A 26,234-nucleotide genomic window follows, 5' to 3' on the forward strand; every position below is an offset into this window, starting at 1 on the left:
CTTTTAAACCAGCACCATATTCATGGTTCTACTAACTTTTTAATCTTTTTTTTTTCAAGTGAAATACTGCATTTTATGGGATTATCTATAATTATTAGCCAAAAAGCTCAGAAAACAGCCACATTCACCCCATATTTATAAGTTTTGCAGAAGTTTGTCAGATCAAGACAGCTAAAGTAAACATGACAAATGTAATTTTGTAGTTCTTAATACCGTTAATCCTTAAAGCATGGAACCAGGAAACCCTTATTCGTAGTGGTATTTGAAACCTGTAAGCAATATCGTGTTTCTAATGCTGATTTTCTTTTTATTTCACAAAGAAAACAGTATCAAGGCCCTTTTCCCTGGAATATTACTTGAGGCTATTCAGAAAAAAAAAATACAACAGGAAATTTGGCTCTTTAGACCTAATAATGGTCTCCTTATTGAACAGAGACTTGCTTTTTTGTTAAACAGATTTTCTTATGAAAGGGTTAGAAGTGAATAAACGACAAGTTCAGGCTCATCTGATTTCTTTTGATTTATGCTGACCTTGAGAGAGAGAGAGGTCATGCTGTTGGCAGGCAATAAGAACTAATCTGTTACTAACTGAGTAATTAAAAGTGAGGCCTTATATATTTTTGTAGTGAGTTGACAGCATTTTCCATCCCTATGTCATACTGTTGCTCTAATCAACATGGTCATGGTATTTAACGCCAAATGACAAGTTTATAAGAAGTCAGATGACAAACCCTGAAATGTGCTGATCTTTCATCAGATGAATAGTCTGACTATATTGTCAATGGGGGAAAGACTTCAATAAAAATTGTCAGCTTGATGTGTACAGTTAAGAATACTAAACTTTTCTAATGAATTGGAGGAGATACAGTTGGGTAAAAAAGTAGAGCTGTGTTTAGTACAGATTCAGAGTTTTGGCAGACAAACCTTTATGGCCTTCTGTTATTTAACTGTTATGACTTAAGAGTGCTTGATTCTGACATTTGATGTGACAGTATCATCTGACTTCTAATAAAGTTGTTCTTTTCTGTAGCGCCAAATATCCTGTAAAATAGCACAATTTTCAAGACATGCTGGCAGCTTGGTGCCTGAGATCAGAATCATGCCCCGTATTTGATTCACTGCTTCAATCCTGCAAGGTACAGAAGTGACAACTCTGGAAGTGACTCCAGTCCAGCAAAGGTCTTAAGCAGCCGCTTAACTTTAAGCATGTGAATAGTCTGACTTCAAAAGCACTGTTTGCATGTTGAAAGCTAAGCATGTGCTTAAATGCATTTCTAACTAAGGGCCAGGTTGCTCACTCAGCCCCTTGCAAGTTTAAGCCCCAAAAGCACAGGCTATTCTATAAAATATCTCCCATATATAATGTGGACTATAAGATTTGAAAACACTGCAGGAAATAAGTTAGCATTCAAAGTCACACCTCCTATATGTGGATGTTGGCACACAATCTTCAAGATGGAGAAGGGAGACAAAGATACCCAGGGGTGATCTGTTTCAGAAAGAACGATAAAATTCTTCCAGCTCTTAGCCCATAGAGACAAACATTTTGTCTCCCCCGGTCAGGCATCTCTCCTCTCCTAGCGGAGAAACCACTATGAGAAAAGACTTCAGCAGGGATACAGATTAATCTGAGAGACCTGTGACCATCACTGTCACATCTGGAATGTCCTCCCCCTGACCATCAAAGAAATAACACAATTATTTTCAGACATCCCTTGTGGTTTGAAAAATATAAACTGGGACACTGCTGCCTTGATTCTTTTTTATTTGATTTTATTCCCAGGGGTCTCTAGTTACAGTGCCTCCATCTAGATTTCTAGACATCTGCTGTGCTACAAACCATTCTCTCAGCCAAAAGTGCCTACAAACCACTCCTTCTGTTATCCATTGTTAGCTCTTTATGGCACATAAGTTTCAGTAGCTGTGATCAAATCTACAAATACATGTGACTGCAATGTGGCAGGGATTACTGTCAGGAAGAAGATACCTTGTATCTTCTCCAAAAGGTGACAGCACAATCTCCTACCTATGCATGTGTTTCTTGGCACCTAAGCTATCATGAAACAGTCTGGAATTATTTGGGAATGGACAATTCTGCCTAACAGATGGCCGTGTACAAAGGCAGGCAAGAGACCATGTATAAGCATCACATGTTTGTTGGGGGCATGAGTCTTAGCCAGAAATGTCTAAATGGACTCTGCCCTGAGCCTTCTGATCTATGACTAGCAGATATGTCCTTTCAAATTCAACTTTGGAAAAATTAACTTCCAAAATGTTTTTTTTAAAAAGTGTCTGCAGCTCTTTGAGAAGGGATTTTGTCTTTGGTTTTAGGGTGGTTATGTTATGTTATTTATTTATTTATTGTGCTCAAGAGAAAGACATAGCAATGTGGCGCAGGGGGCTTGGAAAAGGTGTTCTATTAGAACGGCCATCCCGTTTCCTACTGAGACACCTGGACCCCAGCCAGCTTTCCGCAGAGTAGGTTGGCAGGGTACTGGGACAGGTTACGCAGCTGTCTGCTGCCTTCCATGGACTCCTGCATGCCTAATGTTCCTGCTGGATAAAGCCATTACAGTCCAAATTACAGAAAACACAGGGTTTTGTTTCATAGCTTTTATTTGTTGTTCCATTTCCTGTTTCATTCCTACTTAACCTCTGCTCTCTCTAATTCAAAAATAGTATCCATGTGAATTTGGAAATGAACTTCATATGGATGGGAATGAGTTGTAAAATGTAATATGTACTCTATCTTATATTGTGTATTTCTTTAAAACAATAACCCTTAATTATGGTTTACTAAATTGGAGAAGGGTTCTTTAGTAACAGTTCACTCCCCCCTCTCCAATATCTTCTCATATACAGATTTCTCCTTCTGAGTGCATCAAGAGTCAAGTTTTTAAGCTCTTTGGGGACAGGGATTGTCTTTTCAATATGTGTGCATACAGGGCCTAACACGTTGGTGCCTGGTCCCTGATTGGGGCTGCTGGGCACTACTGCAGTGCAAATAACTATACTGTTTAGATGGCCCACCTACAGTGACGAAGGTCATCATGGGCTAGGACACCCCTTAAGCAGGTAGGAAAAGTGTCTTTCAAAAGCGGAGGTATTTGAGGTAAATAAGTGAAAGGAGGGTCCTGGCTTGGTGAATCTCTTAACTTTGGCCCCAGGTTTTTAAAGGTATTTAGGTGCCTAACTCCCACTGAAACCAATGGGAGTTAAATGACTAAATGCCTTTAAAAATCTGGCCATTTCTTCCCTATTTGGTCACCCTCAGAACAGCTAGGTATAGAAAGCAGTGCCTGAAACAGTGATGGTGAGCATACAGCCGAGCAAGCACAATGGTTGCAGCTTTGCTTCACGAGTTGCGTTTCCTTAGGGCACTCTTTTCTGCAATGTCACATCAAATGCATTTGTCAATAGAAAGCTACAGTTTTGTGGATCTGGCTGTTTAGGAACATAGGAATTGTCATAATGGATCAGACCTGAGGTCCATCTAGTCAAGTATCCTGAGAGCGCTCAGCTACAGATAGTTCAGAGAAAGGTGTAAGAACCCCATAGTAGGCAGATACTGAGTAAGCCCCAACTCCCCATCATTGGGTCTTATCCTGACTTCTGGTAATAGATTGGCCTAAGCCCTGAAACATGAGGTTTAATATCCATTCCAAACATTTTTGCTGGCATTAATTATAACTGGATATTCTTGATAGCCATATAAATGTCCAATCCCTTTTTAAAATTCTGCTAAGGTCTTGGCAATGAGTTCCAGTCTAATTGCACATTGTATGAAAAAGTATTTCCTTGTATCAGTTTTGGATTGTATACCTTTCAATTTTCATTGAAAGTCAACTTGTTCTTGTGTTATGAGGCAGAAGTTCCCTATCTATCTTAGCTACACCATTCATTATTTTATATACTTTTATCATGTCCCCTCTTATTCATCTCCTTTCTAAAATAATCCCAATCTGTTCAATTTATCTTCCTGTGTCCTTAATCTTTCTTATCACCCTCCTTTGAACCCCTCTAGTTTGCAATATCCTTTTTGAGATGGGAGTGATTAGGTAAGTGGCCGGACCACTGGGCTATTCTGGGGTGGGTCTCTCTCAAGCGCTCCTGTTCCACTTTGTATAAAATACTTGAGTAGTCATTGAACCAGAGAGCATATGACTCTATAGCCTAGTGGTTAGGGCCCTTACCTGGGAAAGGGGAGACTCAGGTTCATGTCTATATGCAGTGACTGTTTAATTATTGATACAAAATGGAACAGCTTTAGCAGGAGAGCCTGAGAGCCAGTGGTTAGGGCGATCTTCTACAGTGTGAGAGACCCAAGTTAAAATCCTTTCTCCACCTCAGTGAGAGGATGGAATTGACCCTAGGTCTCACAAATGAGTGTCTTAGCTCAGTGGTTAACAGCTATAAAGGAACTAGGCCCAACTTCTCCCACATTTTGTGAACCTAGACCTTCATTTCCTTGGCTTTTATATTTAAAATATATTTAAAAGGTTTTGTTGTGGATTGAACAAAATGTATTTTTTTCAACCTTTTTGATATGCCAAAATTTTTAGTTTCCATTTGACCCACACTGATTTTCTTTCTATTTTTCAGAACTGCCAGTGAACCAAAAATCAATTTTTCACCCAGTGTTACATTCAAGCCACCCATAAGAATTTTATTTACTTTGTGGTTTTTCTATCCTTATTTTATGGAAATCTTCTTGAATTCACTCCTGCATGTTACTTAGGCTATTCTTGATGTAGTCTTATTTTCTTATGTTCTCTAGAATTAGCAGTTAGGCTCAGATTTTTAAAGGTATTTGGGCACTGCTGCGCTCAGTGTTGAAATGTCTAATTTATTTAGGAGCCCAAATCTCAATTTCAAAAGGAATTTTGGCAGTCAAGAGCCACAATCCCATTGACAGTCAGTTGCTAACAGCACACTAAGTGAGTTTTATAACATGGGCCAGTGCCATTTTAATTTGGAGTGAAGTCCTACCCCCCAACAAGACTGTGACTAGAAGGTGATGGCCCATTGCACTACATCTGTTATTTCCTAGGAATGTTCTTCAGAATGTTATAACAACTGAACAGGTTTGCATTTGTTCTTGATTATTACATAATTTCCTTCTCTACCCCATGTATTATTAGAGAGCCTATTCTATCAGCTCAGCTATAAGCAGGAAGGACTAGAAATGTTGTGACAGAAAAGATTGTGTTATCTGTGATGTTTCCATACAAGTTCTTCCCCCTTGTGTGGCTTAATAAGGCGCACGGACTTTTAGACATTTAACTGAACTGCTGGATCTTCTGATATTCAGCCAACAATTAGTTCCCCGATGATCAGTTAAAATGGTTGGCAGTAGCATTAAGATTAAATCTTACCACTCATAGACTTAGGGACAAGATTCAAGATCTGTGGTTGGACACTGAACTTTTCCAGTACTCTAATATAGAGCAATGGTTAGAATTTTCTTTTTTGGAGGGGTTATAAAGTATTTGGATGAGTCTCTTTAATTTTTGGAAGGTTTGCCTCTGGTTTTCTTTAAGAATTTTTGTTTGTTTGTTTAGCAATTCCTTTATGACAGCCTGGCATTCTTTATGACTAAAGCCAAAAGAGCTATCGAGATTGTTTCCAGAATTTACTAATCTATTCTGAAGCAATTTCTTTCCAAAAGGTAAAAGAGACTTCAAGTTATTCCAACAGGAAGAAGGTAGCTGAGATCTGGAAGCCATGTCTGGAACATTCTGCAAGAAAAATAGGCACTGGTAACTGTGTGTCTTAAATGAGTAATTTGTTTTGGAGAAAGGCTTTTGAGATTGATGTTTTTGAGATATGAACCTGAAATGAGTGTTTCCTCTGAGTAATAGTGGAAGTTGTTCTGTCTAGGCAGAGGAATTGCTGGTATTCTAGTTTTACATTGTGGAAAGAATCATGACAAGTGCAAGAAATGGAATATCTTGCAAGATTTTCAATTTGCTTGGCATGTGAGACAGCACCATTGCCAAAAAGATTTTTCCCATTAAGTTCATTTGGAAAATATATCCACATCATATTGGTGGTCTCTGTTCTATTTATTTTTCACCACCTACTCTGCTGAGATTCCTATATTTGTGTTTACATTATCTGCATCCCACTTATTGTATCCCAGGAAATTAAAAAATCCAAGACAATACCTTAACCACATAATTCCTTTCAAGCCTTCATTGCTACAGAATAGGTTACTGGTCGTCTTCACTAGCTATTTCATTTTGCACTCAATATGGGATTTCTCTGCTTAACGTGTTGGGTCTTGAGAGAGTGCTTTGATTTATTGCTTGTTTACACATAGTTACACCCATATTAGCGAATGTGCCAGAGCCCTTTCTGGAGCAGTGGAAACGGCATCACAAATAGGAGTATCAGCAACATCAGTTTGTGGGATAACACTTTCAAGACCAGCAAAGGAACAAAACCGAGGGAGCTGATAGATGGGGGTAAGTCTTTATTATCCTCATTTTACAGATGAGGAAACTGAAGCACAAAGCAATATGGTGTTTTACCCCAGGTTGTGGAAGAATTCAGTGCAGAGCCAAGAATAAAATCAATGCCTTCTAACTCCAGGTTCTGTGCTTTTGCCATATCATTGTCCTTTTATTTTCTTTACTTTGTGAGGAATGGAGAATGCTAAGGTAAAAATGCACACTTCCCTGTAAACTGCCTTTCACGCTGGACCCTGCTTTGTAAAAACATTGTTAGAGCTGGTTGGAAAAAAGATGGGTACATTTCTTGAAAACCTCATCAAAAAGCCTCCCCTGCTTCCAGTCCATCTCTAACCATGGTACAGTTCAGGAGGTTATTTATACATCAATGAATAAGAAGCAAACTTTTAACTGTCTCGAATTAACTTGGCAACTCAATCTTTTATAATAAAAACAAAGTATTTCTCTGTCCAGGGCTGAAATCCACCCTAAATTTTGCATTCTGGCAAACCCTGCAGTGACAGCAATTTTTGGATCTCTTGGTAATGATGACTATGCACTCACATATAAAAGTAAATCTGTGGCTGTGAAAGTACATTCTAATGACCAGGGACTTCAGCAGATGGGAACTGTGCAGTTAATTTCAAACTTTGTGCTGCAGATTTTAATCAGTGGGTATCCACTTTAAACATCCTATTCCTACAACTGAATAATCATCTGTCCTTTTAATTATTTGCTTAGTTTCCCATCTTAAGTTCATACAATATATTTCTGAAAAGAAGGATGATGAGAATTTGGCAGTATCATGTCATCTAGCCTGTTGGCCTCAGTTTTTAGTTTACTGTATGTCTCACAGCTCATTTAGTAGGGTGTTACCCTGACAATACTTAAGTGGCAGGCAGAGGTGAATACAGATGAACTGCAGAGCTGCTGGTGTTTTTTGTGTTCTCACTTTCCTAATTTTAAATATGGTCTTAATAATTGTGATCAGTGTAGACAGTGCAATTTAGTTAGTACAATTTAGTTAGTTCCTCTCGTTCACTGGAAGGCAGTCAGAGATATGAATGCAAAGCTTAGTTGTGGAAGATTTTTTCCAGCAGCAGCATGTGGGTCTCTTTGGCAGAGTCCTCCCAACCATTTTGCTGGCAGCTGCTAAGTAGCCTCTGGATCTGTTATGTGGGAAGACTACTGAGGGGCTTCTGCTCTATATATTTCTCTGGAAACAATTTTAGTGAGCTACCTTTTGATTCAGCAAATGTTCATTTGTTCTGTATTTATCCATTTGGTTCCAAACCCCACATAAGTCTGTGACTGCATACAGATCCTTTTATAGCTGAAAGGGCAATTTTATGGACTAGAATTCCATGCTGATATTTCTTTGCCCCACCCAGTACATTTCTCACATGTACATCATCTTTTCTCTGAGAATCAGAAAGTAGTTTCCCTCCTCACTGGAATAAATCATGCACAACATAATCTAATTATGGGTTAGATTCTGGCTGCCCTGTGCACCAGATTAAGGCTGCAGAATGCCCCTTTCCCATCCACTGAGACCATGTGGGAAGCAACCAGAAATGAGGGGCAACCAAACAAGTTGAGGGAATGACCAGGCCTCTTCTCTCTCCCAGGCCAGTGCTGAGCTGAACACCCATGATGACACTGCACCTTTTAAAAGTTGTACTAGTGATTGCATTTGAGCACACTTCCTCCAGCACCCTGGAGGTGTCCTGTTTCTCTCTGCCTTCTTCACGGTGCAGAACACCTCTGACCCTTACTGGCCAAGCACATCCACTTCTTTGAAGGGCTGCTGCCAATGAAGTAAGTATGTAAGTATATCTCCTATTTCTTCCTGCTTTACACACACTGCCTGTATTTACACTGAAATGAGAAATTCTGTCCAAAGATCTCAAAGTGCTTTAGAAACACAAGTGAGTTAAACCTCAAAAAATCTTTGTGATTTAGGGTATTATCCCACTTTTACATATGAGGAATCTGAGATGCTGTGAAGGCAAGAAGTCCATATGGAGCCAGTAACAGAATCTGACACTTTGAGAATAAACATCTCACTGTATGTTGCATTGTACACATACCTATCCCTGCAACTTGCTGTCACTCTCCATTTTAGAATGGGTGCATTGGAATGCCTAGTAGTAGACTTCATATTGTGTTTATTGACCATAGCATTGTGGACAAACTTACTGCCATCAGCACACAGCCTCATTGTGACTTCCTCTGTTTACAAACTGGCATATTCGGTGCTATTTGTATAGTCTAGATCAGGGCCGGCTCCAGACCCCAGTGCGCCAAGCGCGCGCTTGGGGCGGCATTTGCCGGGAGGGTGGCAGGCGGCTCCAGTGGACTTCCCGCAGGCATGCCTGCGGAGGGTCCGCTGGTCCCACAGCTTCGGTGGACCTCCCGCAGGCATGACTGCAGAGGGTCCGCTGGTCCAGCGGCTCCGGTGGACCTCCCGCAGGCATGCCTGCGGAGGGTCCGCTGGTCCCACGGCTTCGGTGGACCTCCCGCAGGCATGACTGCAGAGGGTCCGCTGTTCCAGTGGCTCCGGTGGACCTCCCGCAGGCATGCCTGCGGAGGGTCCGCTGGTCCCACGGCTTCGGTGGACCTCCCGCAGGCATGACTGCAGAGGGTCCGCTGGTCCAGTGGCTCCGGTGGACCTCCCGCAGGCATGCCTGCGGAGGGTCCGCTGGTCCAGCGGCTCCGGTGGACCTCCCGCAGGCATGACTGCGGAGGGTCCGCTGGTTCAGCGGTTCCGGTGGACCTCCCGCAGGCGTGCCTGCGGATGCTCCACCGGAGCCGCGGGACCAGCGGACCATCCGCAGGCACGTCTGCAAGAGGTCCCCCGGAGCCGCGGGACCAGCGACCGCCAGCGCGCCCCCCCGCGGCGTGCCGCCGTCCTTGGGGCGGCGGAATTCCTAGAGCTGCCCCTGGTCTTGATTCAGTGACGTTCAATGGTTCCTCTGTGGACAATAAGAGCTCCTAAAAGTGCTTAAAATCATCATCCAAGATATGAACTCACCAGACATGGTCTCAACAATGACCTTTGATAGACACCTTGGCCTACATTTTGCACTGAGTTACATTCGTGCAGCCCCTTTGAAATCAAAGTGGATGCATGGTTGTAACTGAGAGCAGAATTTGATCCCAAACACTTTGTTGTTTGATTTGAAATTTTATACTTCCCAAGTGCAAGTGGTGAGTAGGGTTTTCTACCAGCTCGCTCCTTTGTCACTGTATGGAAAAGTACGGCATAGGTCGTGTCGTCCAAAGTACATAACTCATTCTCAAAGTACTAAGGAAAAATAAGGTTTCTTTAAAATACTGGCACCATGTCAGAAATTGCTGTACCTCTGAGACAAATGCATTGTCAAGGTCTGAGTAAAGCTGCCTAATTCCATCCAGGAATTATTGCTATTCACATATTCCTGTGGCAGGCTTTCTATGTTAACATGATGAAAATATCTGGAGGTTTTTGTTTTGTTTTGTTTTTGTTTTTTTGGTTTTTTTTGGCGGCTTCTACGAGTTTCAGACATGTAGGCACCAAAGAGCAAACTTGTTGTGTCTTCCATCTGCCAAGATATGGGAGTTCTTATCAATAGCCTGCTGTAGAAGGGACTTCCAAAATATGGCTGGGTGATTGCCTTTAGAAATGTTGTCCTTAGAGTTGCTGGTCTCCTGGTTCTGTTTTTTAGGATTCTCAGTATATCTGCCTAACCAGTTTTTTGCTGCCATGTGTCAAGATATCGATGCCAACAGCAGAGCCTTGTCTTTAAAATTAAGTAGGTGCAGTATCTCTGTGAAGTGCTAAGATTAATCTCTCAGGGTGCAGTAGACAGTGTAGATTGTTAAGATTTCTCTTGTGGCAAAATAACATGAAGGGAACTTGGTCATCAAGCTGCCAGTTGTGTCTTTAGGTCTGAATTTTTCTTCCAGCAGCCTGTCTAGACAGGAGTACTGTGCCCCCTTATCTGCTTTGAATCGGTGACTGCAAATGTTATGCAGATACTATAGCTACAGGGTGAGGTGACTACAGCTCAGCACAGTACACTACAGTACAAATTTTCTATAGTTTGGAACCAATGAGCATTATGTAAATTTGCAGTCCCTGCATAATAGCACTTTTTCTGGGTAATTTGGAATCTTTCAGTGTTATTTTTCCACCTAATTGCTGCTGTTCACAGGTCTGCCTGGAGACCAGGAGTGCATGCAAAGCCAAGTTACTGCACTTAATTATGTAGAGCCCAATCCTGAAAGCTTTCCTCACACCAGTAGTCCCACTGAAGTCAATGGGATTGCCTGAGTCAGTACAGGTTTCCAGGGTTGGCCCTTTACAGTGTAAAAATCAGAGGGTCATAGTCTAACCTTGCTGTTCCCTGGGTGAAGAACCTTGTGCTCCATTCTCCAGCTGGACTTTTGCCTACTCAATTCCTGACATCAGAAAATCCAAGGCTATGAGATTTCATAACTTCCAGGCCCAGATTGAAGTAGGTAAATACGTTGCTATCAAACAGACCCTTCACTGGTTGGAATGCCCGGAGCCTGTTGCATTGTGTCCACACACAACAGCTGTGTCAGCTGTATTGCTTGACTGTAGCAGTCAGCTGCAACAATGCGAGAAGAGACCTTTAGCTCCTGTCCAGTGGCACTAGTGTTACCTACAATGATTTCTCTGCAATGTGAGCAGAAAGACACAAGTATTGGAGCTGCACCAAGTTCAGCTTGTTCTTGTTCTCAGTTCTATGGCTCACATTCAGAAATTACAAGCCCCTGCTCCTGTCAACGATGCTGGGTACTGTGTGGTATGTATTTCAGGAGTCCCAAGATGCACTGGTACAAATGCTGTTGTAAGGTGTACTCAGTGTGTTGAGGTACCAAAATGGGTTCTGAAAGAGTGTTGCTGCGTGGTTGCACTAAACTGTTGCAAAGACAAGCTGTGCAGAAAACCACTTCAGCAAAAGTGTCCCTGTAGGTCTTCTCTCTTGGAGTTCAGCACCTACCAGAAGAGCTCAAAATCTTTCGGAATCAGGCCCTTAGCATGGGCACATCCTTCGTATACTACCTTTCATGCAGTGATGTATTTTGACAGACAACAGTATGGGGTCTATATATCACAGACTAAAACTATGTTACAAGATCAGTGGCAAACACTAAAATCAAGACATTGAAAGTTTTAAGGTGATATAAGACAACAGAAAACCATCTGTAAGAGGCAACTACTGTGGTTACTATGGCAACCAGCAGGAGAAAAAATATTGGAAAAAATGTTGTTTTTGCAATTGCACGGGGATTAAAAAAGTAAGCAAGCAACAAAGTGTGAAGCTGCTGCTACGGTGATAGCAGTGTGGGGGTGAAAAATAATGGTTTAAATATGTATTAATTAGTAATCAAGTAAAATTACTGCCCTCAAATATAGTGAGGTCACAGCTGTAGGTTCCTTTAATTGATTTTGATAATACACAAATGCACACATAAAAACACCCAAGGCACAACCTATTTTACGAATAATCAGTTTGCTAAATCATTACAATATTAAGGATGAAGGAAACCCCACAAGATAGGCAACAATCAAAGACAGGTAAGAGAAATTGAACAAGGGCCTAGAGTAACAGCATTAAGGTATTGCATGTAAACATCACCAGATGTCCTAAGACTAGTCTGAAAAGCACATTAAAGTGGGTTCAGAATTATTTTCCAGGGTCTCAAAACCTAGAACTACTAAGATCTTACACATATCTTCCCTTAATGTGGCAGAGAAGAAGAATGCTTAGTAGAGGAAAATAAACAATACCTGGAGGGTGGAAAGAAAGGTGATCAATGACAAGCGTGGAAAGAAGTAGGATGTGTTAACAGTTGTAGCACAAGACGGGAAGTCAGGAGTCTTGTGGTGAAATCCTGGCCCCGTTAAAAGCAGTGGCAAAACTCCTATTGACGTCAATAGGGCCAGGATTTCACCCTAGGGTTCTTTCCCCCCAAGGCCAATGCAACCACTAGGCAGACTAGGCAGCCGCCTAGGGCGCCAAGATTTGGGGGCGCTGCCGCCAATCAAGACGCTGGCTGAAGATTGCAGACTGTAGGGAGGGAAGAGGTATGTGATAAGAACCACAATCCCAATGAATTGCTGTTCTGCCTTTAGAAAGTCAGCGAAGTCCTTTGATTTGATTGCTGTGTTGATAGGTACATTTACACAGTACTAGCTCCTTTGTCTTGTAGATTGCACAGCAGCCAGAAGGAGAGTGGAGCAGCTTGCCACAGGAAGTGTAAGACCAGGGGTGAAAGTAACTTACAGGACTTACCAGTACTGCCGAGTCCTGAGGGGGGCGTGGCCTCATCCGGAAGGGGCGTGGCCTCTCAAGATTTAAAGGCCCTGGGGCACCAGCTGCGGCTGGGAGACCCAGGGCCTTTAAATCAACCAGGGGGTCCCAGCTGAAGAGGTGGCTGGGAGCCCCCGGGGCTCAGGGGCAAATTAAAGGGCCTGGGGCTCTGGCCGCTGGGGGGAGCCCCGAGCTTTGAGGGGCTGGGGCAGGGATTTAAAGGGCCCAGAGCTCCTGCCGCTGAGGGGAGCCCCAAGCCCTTTAAATCCTGGCCCCAGCCCGGCCGCCAGAGCCGTGGGCGGGATTCAAAGGGCTCTGGGCTGCCTGCAGCAGCGGGGAGCTCTGAGGCCTTTAAATCCTGGCCCCTGCCTGGCCACCGGAGCCGCTGCCAGGATTCAAAGGGCTCTGGGCTGGGGCCGGGATTTAAAGGGCTCAGAGCTCCCCAAGGCTGCGGGCAGCCCAGAGCCCTTTCAATCCCCTCCGTGGAAGCTGGTGCGGTCCGGCATGGCGTACTGGCTCTTGCCGGTACGCCGGACCGGACCGGACCGGACCGGCTTACTTTCACCTCTGGGTAAGACCCCTGCTGGGGCTGAGCTGTGCTGTCAATGTGGTGCAGCTGGGGCCGGCTTGCATGGCATGCTCAGAGAGCAGGCTGCAGGATTTGCAGGGAGAGGCTCTGCTGCTCCCTGGGGAGAGAAGGGAGGGATGCCTTGGCTGGCAGCTCTGCTTTAACCCACCCCTGTGCCCCAGCTTTCTATCCTCCCGACCCTGCTTTGGCATGAGGGCAGCACACTCTCTGCCTCACAGTCCTGCCTGCTCCACGCCCCCCTGCCAGAGCGAGAGCCCAGCATTCAGCTCCCCAGCCTGGGCGCAGGATGGACTTGTGAAGGCAAAGCAGGTGACACGCTCCTATTGCCCTGTTGCAATTGCACTTGGCCCGCTGCTGCATGCCAGGGACTGGAGAGGAGAGCGCCCATTTCACCTTGCAGCTCTTTGAATCCTACTCCGACCCCCTTCCCCTCCCCAGCCAAACCCGATCCCCCCAGTGACCGACCCCGGTCTGCTCCCCTTCCCCTCCCCAGCCAAACCCGATCCTCCCAGTGACCGACCCCGGTCTGCTCCCCTTCCCCTCCCCAGCCAAACCCGATCCCCCCAGTGACCGACTCCGGTCTGCTTCCCTTCTCCTCCCCAGCCAAACCCGATCCCCCCAGTGACCGACCCCGGTCTGCTTCCCTTCCCCTCCCCAGCCAAACCCGATCCTCCCAGTGACCGACCCCGGTCTGCTCCCCTTCCCCTCCCCAGCCAAACCCGATCCCCCCAGTGACTGACCCCGGTCTGCTCCCCTTCCCCTCCCCAGCCAAACCCGATCCTCCCAGTGACCGACCCCGGTCTGCTCCCCTTCCCCTCCCCAGCCAAACCCGATCCCCCCAGTGACCGACCCCGGTCTGCTCCCCTTCCCCTCCCCAGCCAAACCCGATACCCCCAGTGACCGACTCCGGTCTGCTCCCCTTCCCCTCCCCAGCCAAACCCGATCCTCCCAGTGACCGACCCCGGTCTGCTCCCCTTCCCCTCCCCAGCCAAACCCGATCCTCCCAGTGACCGACCCCGGTCTGCTCCCCTTCCCCTCCCCAGCCAAACCCGATCCCCCCAGTGACCGACCCCGGTCTGCTCCCCTTCCCCTCCCCAGCCAAACCCGATCCCCCCAGTGACCGACTCCGGTCTGCTCCCCTTCCCCTCCCCAGCCAAACCCGATCCTCCCAGTGACCGACCCCGGTCTGCTCCCCTTCCCCTCCCCAGCCAAACCCGATCCTCCCAGTGACCGACCCCGGTCTGCTTCCCTTCCCCTCCCCAGCCAAACCCGATCCTCCCAGTGACCGACCCCGGTCTGCTCCCCTTCCCCTCCCCAGCCAAACCCGATCCTCCCAGTGACCGACCCCGGTCTGCTTCCCTTCCCCTCCCCAGCCAAACCCGATCCTCCCAGTGACCGACCCCGGTCTGCTTCCCTTCCCCTCCCCAGCCAAACCCGATCCCCCCAGTGACCGACCCCGGTCTGCTCCCCTTCCCCTCCCCAGCCAAACCCGATCCCCCCAGTGACCGACCCCGGTCTGCTCCCCTTCCCCTCCCCAGCCAAACCCGATCCCCCCAGTGACCGACCCCGGTCTGCTTCCCTTCCCCTCCCCAGCCAAACCCGATCCCCCCAGTGACCGACCCCGGTCTGCTTCCCTTCCCCTCCCCAGCCAAACCCGATCCCCCCAGTGACCGACCCCGGTCTGCTTCCCTTCCCCTCCCCAGCCAAACCCGATCCTCCCAGTGACCGACCCCGGTCTGCTTCCCTTCCCCTCCCCAGCCAAACCCGATCCTCCCAGTGACCGACCCCGGTCTGCTTCCCTTCCCCTCCCCAGCCAAACCCGATCCCCCCAGTGACCGACCCCGGTCTGCTTCCCTTCCCCTCCCCAGCCAAACCCGATCCCCCCAGTGACCGACCCCGGTCTGCTTCCCTTCCCCTCCCCAGCCAAACCCGATCCCCCCAGTGACCGACCCCGGTCTGCTTCCCTTCCCCTCCCCAGCCAAACCCGATCCTCCCAGTGACCGACCCCGGTCTGCTCCCCTTCCCCTCCCCAGCCAAACCCGATCCTCCCAGTGACCGACCCCGGTCTGCTTCCCTTCCCCTCCCCAGCCAAACCCGATCCTCCCAGTGACCGACCCCGGTCTGCTACCCTCCCCCTCCCCAGCCAAACCCGATCCTCCCAGTGACCGACCCCGGTCTGCTCCCCTTCCCCTCCCCAGCCAAACCCGATCCTCCCAGTGACCGACCCCGGTCTGCTCCCCTTCCCCTCCCCAGCCAAACCCGATCCTCCCAGTGACCGACCCCGGTCTGCTCCCCTTCCCCTCCCCAGCCAAACCCGATCCTCCCAGTGACCGACCCCGGTCTGCTCCCCTTCCCCTCCCCAGCCAAACCCGATCCCCCCAGTGACCGACCCCGGTCTGCTCCCCTTCCCCTCCCCAGCCAAACCCGATCCTCCCAGTTACTGAACTGGTCTGCTTCCCTTCCCCTCCCCAGCCAAACCCGATCCTCCCAGTTACTGAACTGGTCTGCTCCCCTTGCACTCCCCAGCCAAACCTGAACCTCCCAGTGACCAAACCCAGTCTGCTTCCCTTCCCCTCCCCAGCCAAACCTGAACCTCCCAGTGACCAAACCCAGTCTGCTTCCCTTCCCCACCTAATCCGATACCCCACTGATTCAACCCAGGGCCGGTGCAACCATTTAGGTGACCTAGGCGGTCGCCTAGGGTGCTGGGATTTGGGAGGCGCCATTTTCTTCGGCAGTGACCGCGGCGGACGGATCTTCGGCCACCCCGGTCGCCACCAGCATTTAGGCGGAGGGAGCTGGGGCAGGGGGGCATGGGGAGGGCCGCCTGCAGCAAGTATGGGAGGAGGGGCAGCACGCAGGGGAACTCCCTGCCCCAGCTCACCCCTGCCCCGCCTCCTCCCCTGAGCACGCTGTGGCTGCTTCACTTCTCCCGCCTCCCAGGCTTGCGGCGCCTAAACTGATTGGCGCTGCAAGCCTGGGAGGCGGAAGAAGTGAAGGAGCCACGGCATGCTCGGGGTGCTCGTGCGTAGAGCAGGGGTGAGCTGGGGCGGGGGGCTGCTGCTGGGGGGGTGCCTCAGGGTGGGGGTGCGGGGGGGTGGGTGCAAGGTGGAAGTTTCGCCTAGGGCGCGAAACATCCTTGCACCGGCCCTGACTCAACCCGGTCTGCTCCCTTCCGCTCCCCAGTCAAACCCGATCCCCCACTGACCGACCCCAGTCTGCTCCCCTTCCCCTCCCCAGCCAAACCCGATCCCCCACTGACCCGAACCCAGTCTGATTCCCTTCCCCACCTAATCCGATACCCCAGTATGAAGGAGTATCTGCCATTCCAATTTTATAAAAACAACAAGGAGTCCGATGGCACCTCAAAGACTAACAGGTTTATTTAGGCAGAAGCTTTCCTGGGTAAAAAACCCACTTCTTCAGATGTATGGAGTGAAAGTTACAGATGCAGGCATTATATAAGGACACATGAAGAGAAGGGAGTTACCTCACAAGCGAAGAACCAGTGTTGACAGGGCCAATTCAATCAGAGTGGATGTAGTCCACTCCCAATAATTTGATGAGGAGTTGTCAATTCCAGGAGAGGCAAAGCTGCTTGTAATGAGCCAGCCACTGCCAGTCCCTATTCAAGCCCAAGTTAACAGTGTTAAATTTGCAAATGAATTTTAGTTCTGCTGTTTCTCTTTGAAGTCTGTTTCTGAAGTTTTTTTTGTTCAAAGAATAGTGACTTTTAAAACTGTTATAGAATGACCAGGGAGATTGAAGTGTTCACCTGCTGGCTTTTGTATGTTACCATTCCTGATGTCCGATGTGTGTCCATTTATTCTTTTATGTAGGAACTGTCCGGTCCGGCCAATGTACCTGGCAGAGAGGCATTGCTGGCACATGATGGCATATATAACATTAGTAGACGTGCAGGTGAATGAGCCCTTGATGGTGTGGCTGCTGTGGTTGGGTCCTCTGCTGGTGTCGCCAGAGTAGATCTGGGGACAGAGTAGGCAATGAGGTTTGCTACAGGGATTGGTTCCTGGATTAGTGTTTCTGTGGTGTGGTGTGTAGTTGCTGGCAGACTCCTTGTTGTTTTTGTGGATACAGACTAACACAGCTACCCCCTGATGCTTGACACCATGCAAGGCTCTAATTTTATAAATTTTATTAATAACAATAATTGGATATTATAAAGGTAGAATAAAATGTAGATTTTGATATGAAAGAATGAAGGAAGGAAGTGACAGTGTATTGTGTATAATGTATGTGATTTATTTTAAGATCCATGCTATGTTGTGCAAAGTGAAAACAATAACAATGTCAACACTGTCAGGTTATTCATTTATTTTTATTAAATATGTAGTCTAAATAATGCAATTAATAAATTTTCAAGCCGAACGTGTATTAAATGATAATGAACAATGCCATATTATGCAGTATTCATTTTTGAAAGTTTATAATAAGCAATGCTCCGGGGGGAGGGCTGGAGGTGGTAGGTGGAAGTTTCACCTAGGGCGCAAAATATCCTTGCACCAGCCCTGTTTCCCCCCCTGTATTAACTTGCTAGGTCCAGTCCTGTCAACAGTTTCTCAAGTGTGTTCATGTATGTGTGTGTATGTGCATGCCTACACTTAATCTTGAGGAAATCACCTAACTTCCGTGTGGCTCACTTTTTTCCAGTTGTGTTTTTTTTTTTAATTACAAGTATTTTCCTCACAAGGGATTTTTTAGGATTAATTAATGGTGGTAAAGTGCTTGGAAATCCTTGAAAAAAAGTGCGAAAAGGCATACTATCAGTGACCAACAAGCAATCCAGATGGTTAATAGTAAAGCATGATTTTCTAGGCACCATCTGAAGAAACAATGCTGTAGCAAGGTTTGCCCCACATTTAAAGAATCCTATATCACCAGTATGAAAAGTTGGAGCGCTTACTTCAGAACACACCACTTATAACTAAGGACTACATGGTATGGTATAACGTACACCTGCATTAATGGAGGGAAAACAAGCAGAGAACAGAACCTCTTTGAAAACCCATTTGGGATTACTATTACAACCTGGTTGTTGCCTAAAATTATATTTCCCAAAGGCATCGCATTTGTTGAGTCTGCGTGGCTGTAAATGGGAACGCAGCAGGAAAGAATGTTGATATTTTGTAACTCTCGGCAGCTCACACAGCCAAGAAAATAACTGCACAGAACGGAAGAGAAACATTTAAATTGTTTTTCAAGATCTGCCCCCAAGACTAGAGCAGGTTGGGATTAATGTGGCCCTTCCCCAGTGGTGCAAGTAGAAATCATTTCTTGCAGTACTGCACTCATGGGAGGGACGTAAGGGGGGGAGCACGTGACCTCCCCACATGACTCCTCCCCGCCCATCCAGCCTGGGGCCACCGCGCTCTCCCCGTCCCCTCCCCATGATCCACATCCATCCCACGTTACCGGGGGTAAGAGGGGCTCTATGCTGGAGACTTCTGCTGTACTGACCCCAGGCAGGAGGACTCAGGAGATGCAGCTGCGTGGTAGGACTGGGGGTGGAGTTGGGGGCAGTACAGCAGCCATGCCGGAGGAGCTGCCAGTGTGGGGCTGCCCGGTGGCCCCGCCTGGTGGCCCCATGTTCTGCTCCTTTCCCTGTTGCGGTTCCTGGGAGAGCCCTGAGCTCTCCAGGGAACCACAGTTGGGAAAGGATCAGAACGTCAGCAGCTCCTCTGGCGTGGCTGCTGTACCGCCCCCAGCCCCTACCCTTCCACAGAGCTGCATCTCCTCCATCTGTACAGCAGCCCCGCCAGAGACAGTTCCCAGTGGGGAAAGGAGCAGAACACAGGCAGCTCCTCCAGCGGCTGTACCCCCCGCAGCCCTGTCCTCCGGCAGGATTACTGTACGGACGGAGGAGATGGCTTCGTGGAAGGGTTGGGCGGGCTCCTCGGTCTTTCTGGTAAGCCGTACCAGCTATAAATATCTTACTGGTACTGTATGGCATACCAGACTGTACCACTGTCCTTGCACCACCGCCCTTCCCTACCTGGCCCTGGAACTGGATGGAGCTCAGAATTGGGGGAAGGAACAAGGAAAATGATGGGTCAATTTCTGCTCAATTTGTTTTCCCTTTGACATCAGTGGGACTGCCTGTCTGAGCAAGGTGAGAAGGTTTTGCACTATGTATGCACACCCATAGAGTGGATAGTAGCAAGCAAAGCACTTCCTCTTGAGCCTATTTATATAGAGTGTGAGTGTCTCTTATTCTCAAATAATTCCATCCCTTAAGGAAAATGAAGCTAGCTGCATCAGTGAATGTTTTTGTGAGATGTTTGACAATTCTTTAAATAGATTCTGGCCATGGGATACATGCTGGTCAGGCAAAATGTTTCTTAACTGCAAATCCCTCTAAAAAAGAGGATGATTGGCTAAATATAATTTAAAAATTTGCTAGGTCTTGACTCTTTGCATTTCTACATATAGTCTGAATGAAAGCTTATTCACTTAGAGACCTAAATGAATTAGTCCAAGATCTGACATTTTTCTCTTTTCAGGAAACAAAATAAAATGGTTCTCAAAGGATCTTTATTAAAAAAAAAAATCAGTGCACTTACTCATAGCAGCACGAGTATAGAATTCCAGCCTGGTGCCTGGGGAGTAACACATATGTCGTGTTTTCCCTGCCCTTTATAGACTGACTCACAGGCACACGCTTTCATATTACTTCCTGAGCACTACACTACTACTCTATTATATTCAAATTGTCACAGCTGGGGGAGGTGAAATGACAACCAGACAGAGCTGCAGAGCCCATTCCTTAGCCTATGCTCCAAACTGTGCCAGTAGATGGCATTATTTACATATCCACCACAGGGCTGAATTTTCAAAAGTGACTTTTAATTGCAAGTACTTTAATTTTTTGATGCACACTTTAATACACCGAGGGCCTGATTTTTCAGAGGTTCTGAGTCCCCATAGTTCCAATGGTCTTCAGCTGGTGTTGAGGACATAGATGGCCACTTGTGTCAGTGTTATGTGATAGAGTCTGGGACATAAAGACAAGTCTCTTGCCCATCACTCTTGTGTGTCGCACCTTTATGATAAGACCCCTAAAATTAGAGGCCACTTTTGAAAATTTGGACCCAAGTTGCCTCTTATCAATACATCACTGTCAAATGCAAATTATGATTCCCTTTTTTAATATTATAGCAATTCCTGTTAAATCTGCTGAATAAACATTTTATCCTATTTCTCAGTTATTGTAATGATAAGTTATTGCTTTTACTTAATCCACTTGTAATTTACCTGTTGCCAGCACCCTAAGCATTGGGCAATGAAAAGGATGCAAAATATCTTTACAAGCTCTAAAAGACTTTTATCAGAGGGGTAGCCGTGTTAGTCTGGTTCTGTAAAAGCAGCAAAGAATCCTGTGGCACCTTATAGACTAACAGACGTTTTGGATCATGAGCTTTCGTGGGTGAATACCCACTTCGTCGGATGCACCCACGAAAGCTCATGCTCCAAAACGTCTGTTAGTCTATAAGGTGCCACAGGATTCTTTGCTGTTTTTAAAAGACTTTTATCTGTCAAATACAATGTAAGACATCAAGAGACATACGCAACTGAGTGCCCCATAAAGAGATCATATTCCAACTAATGAGAGGATCAACAGTAATGTTGGGTAATTTGGAACCTATACAGAGCAGGCCACATTCACTGCTGTCACAAACGGGCGCAGCTCTATTGAAGTCTTGAGTAGCAATTAACTTGGCCCAGAATTACTATTCTGTATTTAGCCTGTAACATAAACGTAAAAGAAAACAAAGCATTTGTCACGCTGTTAACTTTGTAATGGATTCAAATACATAAGCATGAGGATTGAGCTAGACAAACTTACAGAGATTGAAATTGTATCAACTTCTCAGTGCTTCCTTGATGAAAGCTTTGGTGTAACAAATTTACCCAAGATGAATTACATGGGAGTTATATTAAAATCAGTCACTTTCAGGGATGAGTTTGCTCTGTATGTTGATATTAATAATTCACAGACCAAGTAACACAATATTTTAGGCAGAGACTACTAAATAGGTCTACAGGAATAATGGAGGTTTAAATGGTTTTAAACTCGAGCTCCATAATAATAATAGATTTCATGTACTTTGAATCTGGAAAAAAAGATTCACCAGTAGATGGTGCAAATCTCTTGATTTGGCTTCAGAGTGTTGTGTAAGGAATATATTGAGTAAATAATAGTTTGATCTTGCATTAAAGTTTGCTTATTTATAGCTACTGAATTCATTAACTGAATGCTGATATTCAAATTATATTTTGTATTGTTCTTTGTCCAAGAATCAGAATATTTTATCCATCAATGCGTTAAGTCCTGGTTCTTTAGTACTTGGCCTGGTCTCACACAGTCCTTACACAGGTAGAAGTCTCAACACAATCAAAGGGTCCACTTCTGCCCTCAGTTACATGGTTTCAAACCTTATTGACTTGCCTGGGCAAAGACTGTGGGATTGAGCCTGTTGTGTTTTATTTGTTGGTATAGGGGTTCATTTTCTACACAGGAAAAGCAAATGCTGAAATCTTACATGCTGGTTGATTAAAACACCAATTGATTAAAGGCTTGATCCAGTAGTAGCATCTTCAAATCCCCCTGATGTCAGCTGAGGGCATTCAACACTTCGCTGGAGTGCACTGCACCTTGCAAGATCAAGCCCAAAATTCTTATCACAAACTGAAGAAACCAAAGAAGAGTAATTGAGACAAAACTCCCGCCTAACTCTCATCTCTCCCCTTCCACCCCCACCCCCCAAAAAAACTAAGTAGACCTGTTTTGTAGGGGGAGCTTAACCGAGTGGTTGGGCAATGCAATCCTTATCCCCCAGACCACAGCCACAATGCAGAGCAGCTGGGCAGTCCCTCTGTGGCTGTTATTGCAACTCCTGGGCTGTACAGTAGCAGCAGCTGCAGCCACCTATGGTCCCTTCATCTGGGGCTTTTGACCAGAAGAGCCATATAGTTTTACAGACCTACCAGCCCCATCCCTTCCCTTTCTTGGGACTTGTCACTCCCCCCTGCTGCAGAGCAATGCAACACAGTCTGTCTGTCATTGTCATTTTGTTCTTTATATTACAGCTGTTGCTTGGATTGGTTTTTGTCTCTCCTCCATGCTCTCTGCATCGCTTTCCCACTACCTGTTGGCTACAGAGCAGCACCATAATGATTCCATTGCATGACAGGCTTTTGGGGCCTTTGCAAGGATACGCTTTGCCCCTAAAAGAACATGGTCTATATACATATACAAACGGAGACAATTGTACACAGAGAGAGACGAAGGTAAGAAAGGAAAAAAAGATAGATGTGCTAATTGGACCTGCTTTAAAGTTCATTGTGTCAGCCTGATGAAGGTTTAATTTGATTCTGTTACTCAGCGAAGAGATTCAAAATCAAGCCAGTTGTCTTTTGAAAGATCAGAAATAATTGGATGACAGTTGCTGGGAGGACTGGATTCACACTACCTTGAAACAATGCTATTCTATTGAAAGGCAGAACAGTGGCTAATTATCCATTGGAGAAAAGAAAAGTTCCCCCCCCCCCCATAAATAAGGTTGCTAATACTTCTTGAGGTAAAGAGTTTGTGTAACTCAGACCCATGTTTGCCCAGTTATAAATTTCCAAATGGCATGTTATTGTATGATCAAGGGGAAACCTAAATAACCTCCACTTCCTATGAACTTCTGTAAGTCTGTGTCTAATGAAAATATTTGTACATCTAAGGGCAAGGTTTGCTCTGTGTTACACCCCAAGGAACTCAGTCGAAGTCAAGGAAGAATGCAAAGTGGTATCTGATCCATAATGTCTGAAGAGAAGAGTTAAGAGTCTCCTGTGAGAGAGCTTTTCTTTTAGTCTTCAATCAAGTAGTGGAAATAGAGGTGAGCAGGTGGTCCTCTGTACACTCTGCATGCCACTGTGCAGTGCTCTAGCTGTTCTATTTGGAGCAATACAGTAGCGGAACTTGTAGGCAAAGCAAGGGACTGCTCAGTGAATCCATTGCTATGTCTGTCCATTACCCAGGTCTCCTATAAAGAGCACAGGGATCAGTAATGCTTACAGCAGTCAGAGCTGTTTTGTTGGTGCTCCGTGGCTTTGGGAGGTTTACTCCAATTTTGAGGATTTGGCATTAAAAAATAGAACTTTTTAAAAATGATGAAACAGGGAAAACTCAAATGTTGGGGGATAACAAAGTTGCTGAGGTAAAAGGCTCTGTGATGTGAGTACCTTGGGAGGTACACCTCTACCCCGATATAACGCGGTCGTAGGGAGCCAAAAATCCCTACCATGGTATAGGTGAAACGCCGGTATATGGGATAGTGGTGGCAGGGCTGCAGCGGTGATTTAAAGAGCCCGGGGCTCCGGCCGCGGGGAGCCCCAGGCCTTTTAAATTTCCAGCAGCGCTGCCGCAGCCCCGGGGTAGCAGCGGCAGGGCTCCGGCGGTGATTTAAAGGGACCGGGGCTCCCCGCAGCAGCCGTAGCCCTGGGCCCTTTAAATTGCTGGCGAGCTCCACTGCCGCAGCCCCGGGGTAGCAGTGGCAGGGCTCCGGCGGTGATTTAAAGCAGTGGTCTCCAAAGTGGGGTGCGCAAGAGGATCCTTCGGCGTGCGCGGCAGGAGGAGCGCCGCCGGAGCAGTGCCACTTTTTTTTCCTCTTCAGCAGTTCGGCCAGGAGTCCGAACGGCTTTTTTTTTTTCCCTCTCCCCATCCTTTTTTTTTTTTTGCTTTGACAGTTTAGCCGGAAGCAGGAGGTGCACGCGCAGAAAATTTTTACTGATGGGGTGCATGATCAAAAAAGTTTGGAGACCACTGATTTAAAGAGCTCCGGGCTCCAGCTGCTGCGGGGAGCCCGGGCCCTTTAAATGGCTGGCGGAGCCCCGTTGCCGCAGCTCCGGGGTAGCGGCGGGAGGGTTCCGGCAGTGATTTAAAGAGTCTGGGGTTCCCCGCAGCAGCTGGAGCCCCAGACCCTTTAAAGCACTGCCGGAGCCCTGCTGCTACCGCGCTATATGCGAACCCGTGTTATATCAGGTCGCGTTATAGTGGGGTAGTGGTGTATCTAGATTACACTGGAACAAACCTGTGTGTTGCTGTATTAACACGAGCATGTACTCACAGATTTCCTCTGGGATCTTGTTTGAGATTGCAGCTCAACAGTGATTATATAAACACTTTAATAGACATGGTCCTAAACAGTATTGCAGTGACTAGATTTCAGGGGTGAGAAAAAAGCCCTCTCCTGTATACAAACTATAGCTTGTACCTTACATCCTTGAAGCAGTTTGTGATCTTTTGGGAATGAAAGGTGATATGAAAGTCTAAATTACTAGTATAGTACTATATACCATGTGCATTTATATCAAACTTGCTTTGATCTGCCGGAGTGCGCAGCGCCCCCCCCCCCCCCCCCGCCCCGGAGCATTGCTTTACCACGTTATATCCAAATTCATGTTATATCGGGTCGTGTTATATCTGGGTAGAGGTGTATATACAATCCTACATTGGTGAAATGGAGATTTAACTATGGGGTCAGTCCTTCTGTGGTCAGAATCTGGATATTATAACTTTTACGCTATTGATTTGTTCAATGCTGGCCTTATATAAAGAAAAGCACAGTTCATGTCCCACAAGGCTTAGGATGTAAAACACACCCTGGACAGATAACATTTGTCCTGGGTGCTCATTAAAGCATTGTAATTATTTATTATTATTATTTATTGTCGGTTGTGTAACTGCATTAATGACTACACTGGCAGGCTTGGTGGAAGGCAGTGTGTTTTAAGGGAGAGGTTTGAATGAAAAAGCTCCAGGCACTGGGAGAGTGAAGGGAGTGAGAAAAAGCAGTAGGAGGTAGTGGGAGTGGACGTGCAGGCAGGGCAAACTTGTTCAGGGCTGGTAGAATTTCCCCTCCCCTTTGCTACATTTCCCATACAAATACAGACTCCTTAATGTGGAGCACGAACGTCATTCCCCCCAGGCTGTGTCTAAAATCACCTGGTTTAGTCTTCCTCTGACTCACACTGGTGTAAACTGAATTGAGAGCGAACTCGCTGAATCGAACACACTGGATGTTTCCCATGTCACCGATGCTGAGCACCTATAGTAACCAGTGGTGCAAGTAGAATTCATTTCTTAATGGTACACTGCACTCATGGGAGGGATACAAAGGGTTGCACCAGCTAAAGGGCGGGGGCATGTGACCCCCCCCATGTGACTCCTCCCCACCCTGCCACCAGCCCGGGCCCCCCGTGCTCTCCCTATCCCCTCCCCATGATCCACATCCATCCCACGTTACCTGGGGGGGCCCTGTCCTCCTCCCGCTGTGCCAGAGTCTTCTGAACCTGTGTTGTATTACAATTCTGTGTACATAAGTCCAGACCCCTATTGTCAGTTACGTATCTGATCTATCTAATGTATCTAGTCTATTTTTGTGTAATCTCTCTAATCTATTTTGTCTAATTATAGTCAAACTTTAATCTTATTTATTTTATTCTATTTTTTTAACCTTTGTTTTTATAATTCATTCATCACTGTGATACCACAGGGTAGAACCTAGCCATGTACCTATTAATGTCTATAGCAAGGAACAATACATAGTGATTCTTAAAAGTGGAATATTAAGAAATTGACACTATTGAAAATTATCCTTTAATTTCTGAGTCTGTTATGAATCTTCTACAATCCTTACATTATGTATACATAACAATTGGTGTCTGATGCTTTTAAAAATTTCCTACTATTGAAAAAATATATTAAGATTAGCCAGTTGGTGTACTCTGCCTGGTATTTTTTATGCCAAACTTATGCCACTGAGACCCTGTCCTCCCTTCTGTTTGTTTGTCTTCTCC

The 26,234-nt window shown here is 46.2% G+C and overlaps 1 protein-coding gene across 1 annotated transcript in view; it reads left to right on the forward strand.

The window, feature by feature from the left end:
* Positions 1 to 4,960: 4,960 nt before the first annotated feature.
* LOC123370321 (alpha-1-antitrypsin-like) overlaps positions 4,961 to 26,234 on the forward strand; it is a 66,605-nt gene continuing 45,331 nt past the window's right edge. The window contains exons 1-4 of the mRNA XM_045016746.1: positions 4,961 to 5,084; positions 6,323 to 6,467; positions 8,081 to 8,278; positions 22,476 to 22,676. Coding sequence (XP_044872681.1) covers positions 22,560 to 22,676 — 117 coding nt within the window. The 5' untranslated portion in view covers positions 4,961 to 5,084; positions 6,323 to 6,467; positions 8,081 to 8,278; positions 22,476 to 22,559. The remainder of the gene's footprint in view (positions 5,085 to 6,322; positions 6,468 to 8,080; positions 8,279 to 22,475; positions 22,677 to 26,234) is intronic.

This window comes from Mauremys mutica, chromosome 4 (genome assembly GCF_020497125.1).
Source record: "Mauremys mutica isolate MM-2020 ecotype Southern chromosome 4, ASM2049712v1, whole genome shotgun sequence".
NCBI lineage: Eukaryota > Metazoa > Chordata > Testudines > Geoemydidae > Mauremys > Mauremys mutica.